We start from the raw sequence: 7645 nt of genomic DNA, 5'->3' as shown, positions 1-7645 counted from the left end.
ATAATAATGAAAAAGTTTGAAATATTGCGAGAATTACCAAAATGTGACACAGAGACACGAAGTGAGCAAATGCTGTTGGAAAAATGGCGCCGATGGAAAAATGGCGCTGAAAGACTTGCTCGACGCAGGGTTGCCACAAACCTTCAATTTGTAAAAAACGCAGTATCTGCGAAGTGCAATAAAGCAAAGCGCAATAAAACGAGGTATGCCTGTATAGATAACGGCCTTTCATCCTACAATACAAATGTGGGAGAGCAAACAGCAAAATAGTAATTAGAAGAAAACAGCTCAGGCTCCACACCACTGCTGAGTTTCAGAGACTCACTATCAGCCCCTACCAGATTTTGCTAGCCCAAGAGCTAGAGTCAAAGGGAGGTGGTGGGAAAGGAAAACAGCAACAATATGCATGCACTTCACCAGTCACCTTCACATGTATGCATACAATAAACTTTCAATCTTAAGAATCAGATACAAGAGCCCCTTGAAATTTGTTCAGCCCAAATTTTTTTTTTTTTTTTTTTTTTGAACTTCAGCATACTTACTTTGCCCATTCTGGGTGATTGGCTACAGTCTCATTGATCAAGCTGCTTGTGACTTGAATCATGTGAACACTCTCTTGATGTACCTGAATTAAATACAGAGAGGAAAAAGAATGTGTGAAAATTGTTATATAACATGAAACAAAATCCACCTTAACTTAATATGCCTACAAAAGGACTGGTGATTTTGGGTGCCCAACTTGCAAGTCATTTAAAGACCCAATTTTCACAAAACAGATGAATACATGCTACTTTATAAAAATAGGGTTCAAGACTTCTCAATTTCTGTACCTAAAAAATATGACAATCCCACAACTACCTACTTTTGAAAATTTGAACTATATCATGACACTATTTAGAAATGCAAGATGTGACTTGATTAATTTGTGTGCTGCTCTTCCCAACAAAGGCTCAGGGCAGTTTACAATAAGAAAATAGAATAACGTATAAACAAGACAGAGACAAGAGGGAACCAGAACATAAAGGTAACCCAAAACTCCGCTAAACAACATGTCATATTTTAGTTTTGTTTGGTGAATGCCTGCCCAAATAAGAAGGTCTTACAGCACTCCTGAAAGATGTCCAGGCTCAGGATCTGATGAGCAACAGGAGAGGGGGGGAAGTTCCAGAACTGAGGAAAAACTTTGGAGAACTTCCTATGTGCTTTCATCTAACAGACTTGGCATACTGACACCGTTTGTAGGAAGTTGCTCTCTGTCTCCCTCAGTGATTGTGATGGCACATAAGGGAGAAGGTATGCAAGGTCCAGACCCTTTAGGCTGCGAGACCTTTAGGGTCTTGTAGCTCAAAACCAGAGCTTGAATTGTGACTGGAAATCTATTAGGAGTTAAGTATGCCTAGTGACCACCCCATTACAAGATGGGTCACTGCATTCTGTACCAGCTGCTGCTTCTAGATAATGTGCAAGGACAGCCCAACATAAAACACACTGTAGTAGTCTAACCTTGAGGATATGAAGGCATGAGTGATGGTGGCCAGTATTTTCTGACATTCTGCTCTGCTACAAGCCTTCACAACCCTACCTGTCCCACTGGCATTTTGAAAATTAAGTTAGTCTGCAACTGGCAGAGCAGAGGAATTCTTAGAAGTTCAGGTCTTTCTGGACATGCGTCTTAAGACAGTGAATCTCAATGAGGGGGCCAGGGCACCTTGAAGTGCTGCAAGATCCTTTGAAAGGTGCCACAGGAAGTGTAAGAATGTAAGAAAATAAAAGCAGGTTCAGGCTTCAGGTGCAAAATAAGCTTGTACAGGCAGTCTCAGGCTCTCTCTGCCTAGCTGCTCCCCTGTCCCCACACTGCAAAGAGGTAAGTCCCATACTAAATCCATCAGGGTTTGAAATGGGGATGAAATCACAGAAGTTATGGAGGGATGTCTGGTGTCTGACAAGGTTAAGAACCACTATCATAGCAGAAAGAAAAGGTACTGGAGCTCTTGCTAAGCTAGTCATAGATGGGAAGAAGTTTGTCTGTGGAACAAATTCACAGAAATACTGTAATGAGGGGCAATATATATGGCAGGAAAAGTGGTGCACAACTAATGTCAACCTTCCATTTGTCTTCAAAAAATTCCCTGTATACATTGGTGCCAAGCAGCTAGAAGTAGTAAATAGACATCCCTAATAGTGATCCTTTTTTCTGATATGACCAGTTATTTATGGATAATTCCAGTCCATAATGCTGCTGAAATGGTTAAACTCATGCTAACTATAACCAAGGTAAGTCTATCAGCACAGAGATAAAACATCCTTTTTTATAAAATTATGTGCACTTAAAACACATTGACCAATAAAAGCAAGGAACTGCAAAACTATTTCTGTATCTATCTTTTGCCATGTCTCTGATTCAGTATTCCTAAAATACCTGTCATGCTAGGAATGCTGGCTGAAGTTGGATGCTTTAGTTGTGTAAATATTTACTGTTTAAATCAGGGGCTGGCAAACTTTTAGGAATGACAGGCTAACTTACATGTTTTCTCTCTCTCCAATGTTAATTTAAGCGCAAGTGGAAAACCATCTTGTCTGATGCTACAATTGCATGTAAAGAAACTGTGGTATCAATATCCTGTTAAATTCTGAACTCGAAAGACATTCAGGTTTAAGTTTTAAGCAATAGATGGAAACAAATGTGAAAAAATGGTGAAAGAACTATGGCTGTGAACAGAAAAAAAGAAAGCAGTGTGGCATCTTGCATGGGGGTGGAGATGCAGCTCTTCAGTTTCTTTGTTCTAATTTGTGAGCAGTCTAAGGAAGTGAAAGCTAAGAGGACAGAAGAGCACTTGGACATCAGTGCTGCTCTCCCACCACAAATGGGTGCGGGGAGGAAACTGGAGCTGCAACTCTCATAAGCCAGGGGCTGCAGAGCTGTGCTGACAATCAACTCTGCTCCCTCTGCCCTGTGGGCCACTGCAGCTCCCCACAGCAGTTTTGTAGTAGTCCTGCCATGAGGCATGACAAAGGGGAGCATTTCTGTCTGTGGCTGAAACACTCCATTTCTGAAATGCTTCAAAAGTGCAACCACAGCTTTTCAAATGTTTCATCTTTCAGCACCCTAATTTATGTTCTGCTCTACCATGATCAAGTATGCTACAAAATGCTTTACTAAACCAGTTCTAGAACAAAAACAGGTGGAATTTACTATTTGTAAATGTCTTAAATGTTTCCAAAATAGATTTAGGCACACACTTTGGTTTTACATTTTTAGGTTTCTTTCAATGTTTATGAGTTTACATAATCAAAAGTCTTTAAAAGTCTGTATCACATGATGTCATGTTCTTTTTCAATTACAGACTAAGGTCAGATTAAACAAAACTTATTTGATTATATTGTGTTCTTTTTAAATATGCAATAGCATAAAAATCACATTAAATGAGAGACCTCTACTGGCAAGAAAAAACAGCTACACGCTGAAAGTCAGTTATTAACTTCAGAAAAAAATCTGATCGTGATTCTTGGTACATCTTCACATTCAAAGCATGAGTAATAAGGTTGATACAGGTAATTATTGAAATAAAGGAGATGTTCAGCTACATCTCTTGCAAATATAAATCATATTAACATTTTACTGATGAACAGGGATCTGGGTTTTCTGTTTCCCATAGAAAAAGGGGGAGGGAAACATGGATTTCTTCTTTTACCAGAGAAAAACTCAAATTTTTCATTTTAACAGAGAAACACGTGGATTTTGCAATTTTGCGAAGAGTTCTCTGCAGGCTGGCAGAGTTCCTGCCTGCAAGGAGCTGGGGAGCTGGCAGAGGTTGGTCAGGCAGGGGATGCCATGTGCATATACAGGCACATGACCACTAGGCAGTCTGGAAAGCAGCTCCCACATGCAAGTCTGGTGGGAGGGGAGGGGGTTAGCAATGAACAAGGATACAAAATAGTTTTTGTACTCTAACATGTTAACCTAATCTATACATTTAACATTCCCCAGAACTGCACTCTTCTTTTCCGTTTATGTTGACACTATGATGCATTTGAAACATTAATGTATTTTTTTCATCTGTATGAATATTAAGAGAATAAAAACATTATTAAAAACAGAATAAAAACATTTAATTATTAAATCCCTTTAGCCAGGGGTAAAGCAACCTGTTCTGGATGCAGGCTGAAATAACCCACCCCAAGTCAGAGGCAGGCACACTGCCAGTTCTCAACCCCATGATAGGACAAAGAGAACAGCTGCTGCTGAAGCCCCATATCTGTGGGCCACATCCAGTGGTTTCATGGGGCAGATCTGGCCTGTGGGCTGTAGGGTGCCAACCTCTACCTAAAACTTTACAGCTCTTCACAAACAACTTACATTAAAAAGTGATTAAAAGAACAGTTTTATTATTATTTCTCTTAGCATACTGTACCTTTGCAGTAAGGAGAAGAGCTAGCAGAAGAGTTCCTATGACTAGCAAAAATATGATGAAAATGCTAATGATTTTATCAAGCATTTTCTCCAACCACACAATCATCTGCAGAGAAGAAAAACAAATCATGTCATGTAGATCGATATACTATGGAAGTGATACTAGCCCCAATTTGACAGCCCTGAATATTAATTGGACTTTTTTTTTTAAATAACAAAACTACAATTGGCCTTAAGTAACTAGTGCTCATATCCATGCTTGGATACAAGCAATATTTAGCAGAAGTAGGGTTATGTTATGATGCATATGATTTTCCAAATTAAAACACTGTCATGAGACAAACAGCAAGCAGTTAGCAACGCAGATTCTGGCTTCATTTATTTCCTTCAAGCAGGGAAACTTACAGACACTCATCAGTACAAGAGCAGAAACATGATCAAGGTGGATTGTGAACAGTACTACCATATTTTCAAACTTGGATGGATGGAGTTCATCTCCTAAATGCCTAATGAGATACCAGCAAAGCTGTGTGTTTTCTATATCACTGAGCATCAAGCCAATTACTTAGGATGCCAAAGCTGGGCATCCAAGACTCTACTGACCCAAGATAGCATTTGGAAAACTACTCTAATATTAAAACCATTAGCCATGACAAAATGATGCAGCATACGTACACTATGTTCTACAGAGGTATATACATTACAAATGACAATCACACTACTTCACACGAGTGAAATGCTGCTTTTGTCATTCAAAGGGTGGGAGGGGGAATGATGTTTACCTAGGGATAGAGCACTCCAGAAAAGAATAAACTCCATGTAGACTAATACGCCAGCAATCTGATTAAATAAAAAAATATGAAAATCCATGCAAGTTTGAGCAATTATTTTCTTCAGCATAGTTCATAAGTTAGAGGGGTTTCTAATGAATCTGGCACTACACCAGAAAACAACAGCAGAGGAAACTTATCTTTAAAGAAAAAAGAAAAGTCAGAGGATTTAAATATTTCTAAAGCAAGAGATTATAAATTCAGTGGTTGGGTTAATAAATTTTTCGCTAATGTTCTTTTCCTCATTAGCGCATAACATTAAAAGGCATAATAATATTAGTTCTTCCTCCATTACTGGCCCCAACCCTGCATGTGAAGCTGATTATTGATAGGCTGGTTTCAAACTGCAGTCTTGGCAATTAAGTTGAAAAGTATTTCAGGTTTCTATAGAGCCCATCACCATAGCATCTGAGCACCGAATGTACAAGTACAGTAATAATTTTATCTTCCAACTCCTTACAATCAATCTTATTTGATATAAACTGTTGTGACAATACTCAACACTTCAGAACACGCATTCTAGATACAGTGAGGAAGGCTATCAGAAAGTGAAATTATCTTAAGTAGTAACTGTTGAGTCTAGAAATTTGTCTAGCAAAAGAAATATGACGACTTACAGAAAGGAATTTGAAAGAACCCACCAGACCCTGCAAAAGTCTCAAAGAACATTTAAGTTTCTCATGTTTGTCACTGTACCCTACCGTTTCAATGATCATTAAGAGTTTGCTCACCAACAATAAATAGAACAGAGGTTATCTGCCTTTAGGAGTGAGGCATTTATGTGAAAAATTCTAAACAACCTGGAATCCAAACTAGTTATGGTCTAGAACAGTGGTTTTCAACCTTTTTTCATTTGCGGACCCCTAAAAGACATTGAATGGAGGTATGGAGCCCTGTGAATTGTAAGCGTGGTTATTTACATATTTTTGATTGATCGTAGTCATCTTTCACAGACCCCATGCACACAGTCTGCAGACCCGCAGGGGTCCACAGGTTGAAAACCAATCATTTAAAAAACTACATACATTTCTGTTTCAGTTTAATCTTTTCAACTGTTCATTTGTTTAAGGATTATAAATGATAAAATAAACCAACCACCACTTAAAAACAGGAGGGTAATTTTTGTTTAATAGTATGCTCTTCAAATGAGAGATTTTCAAAATATTTAGATCAGTGATTTCCAAAGGGTGTTCTACAAAAAATGGGCTGGATTTGGTCCCTGCTATGCCAGTCTCACACAGAAGAATTGGGCCTACAGACCAGATGTGGATCATGGATTAAGTGTGCTACCAATTTTAAGCCAGAAAGAAGTATGCTCCAAGAGCGTTTACATGTGCCATTAATGCAAAGCAATAAACTCCAGAGCTCACTGCTCCAGAGTTTATTGCTTCCCAGGCACTGCATTTAGACATGTGCCCAGAAGCACAGCCTTGTTGAGCTGGGTTGGAGCAGCCGCACCCAACAGAGAGCCCCAGGGGTCAGCCTGCAAGCCTGGGGCTGCTCCTGCCTGGCTCAACATACTGCAGAGGGGCTGGCTGGGATATAAAGGTGCTTCAGTGTGGAGCTAGTCAGCATGCAGCCCCTGCACTGAAGCACCATCATGCCCCATCCAGCCCCTCCAGCATCTACATGTGGTGCTGCATAGTAAAAAAATCTGCAGCAGGACAGTACTAATATTTACAAGTACTATTCTGCTGCAGAGCTTATTAGTTTACTCCAGCCTAACTGGCCTGCACATGTAGATGCTAAGACATTTACTGTGGAGCTAACTAATCTACTTGGCACTAAATATGTAGTGTAGATACGCCTTCCAGGTATCAAAGGCTAGGGAAACACTGGTTTAAGTTAACCTTCTGTACCTGCCCCTGCTATGTACTACTTTCTCAATCTAAAACATAACTCTGGCTTTTATCAAAATGCAAATATGAGTTAAAGTTAATTTAGGGAAGTCTTAACTAATATACGATGACTCTTATTTCCAGGGTCTTTTTCCACACACTTGACACAAATAGGATTTTTTCTTATGTTATTTTGTGCGTCCAAATGCACTTACACAATTGCGTATTGATAAATATTGGTCCTTGCGCAAAGTTTGCAATCCTACTGAACATGTAGTGTAGACAACCCAAGCATCTGATAGATAGCTACCCAGCAGGTACACAGTTCTTTACTCTTGTACTCATCAACCATAATTCTCAAACTCTAATCAGTCAAGAATCTCCAATTAATACATTAGACACCACAGGAGAGAGGCCTCCCACGCTCTAACCTTAGAGAGGCTTGGTATACTTGATTGTTGAAATAGAAATGGTAATAAAAGTGGTATTTAAAGGTTTGCTTTTGGGAATTGGTGGATTGTGATGAGCTATGTGCCAGGAGGAGGGGTGGATGTCGTATACTTGGA

General features: G+C 39.3%; 1 protein-coding gene across 1 annotated transcript in view; it reads right to left on the bottom strand.

Annotated features, from left to right (window-relative positions):
• TMEM245 (transmembrane protein 245) overlaps window positions 1-7645 on the bottom strand; it is a 116351-nt gene that overhangs the window by 77020 nt on the left and 31686 nt on the right. Inside the window, exons 6-7 of the mRNA XM_019540734.1 lie at window positions 4413-4517; window positions 543-625 (exon numbers count right to left, since the gene is read on the bottom strand). Of these exons, the coding sequence (XP_019396279.1) occupies window positions 543-625; window positions 4413-4517 (188 nt within the window). The remainder of the gene's footprint in view (window positions 1-542; window positions 626-4412; window positions 4518-7645) is intronic.

Source organism: Crocodylus porosus, unplaced genomic scaffold, assembly GCF_001723895.1.
Source record: "Crocodylus porosus isolate Cpor-Errol unplaced genomic scaffold, CroPor_comp1, whole genome shotgun sequence".
NCBI lineage: Eukaryota > Metazoa > Chordata > Crocodylia > Crocodylidae > Crocodylus > Crocodylus porosus.
The sequence above is the reverse complement of the archived record's forward strand: the minus strand, read 5'-3'. Positions and strand labels throughout refer to the sequence as shown.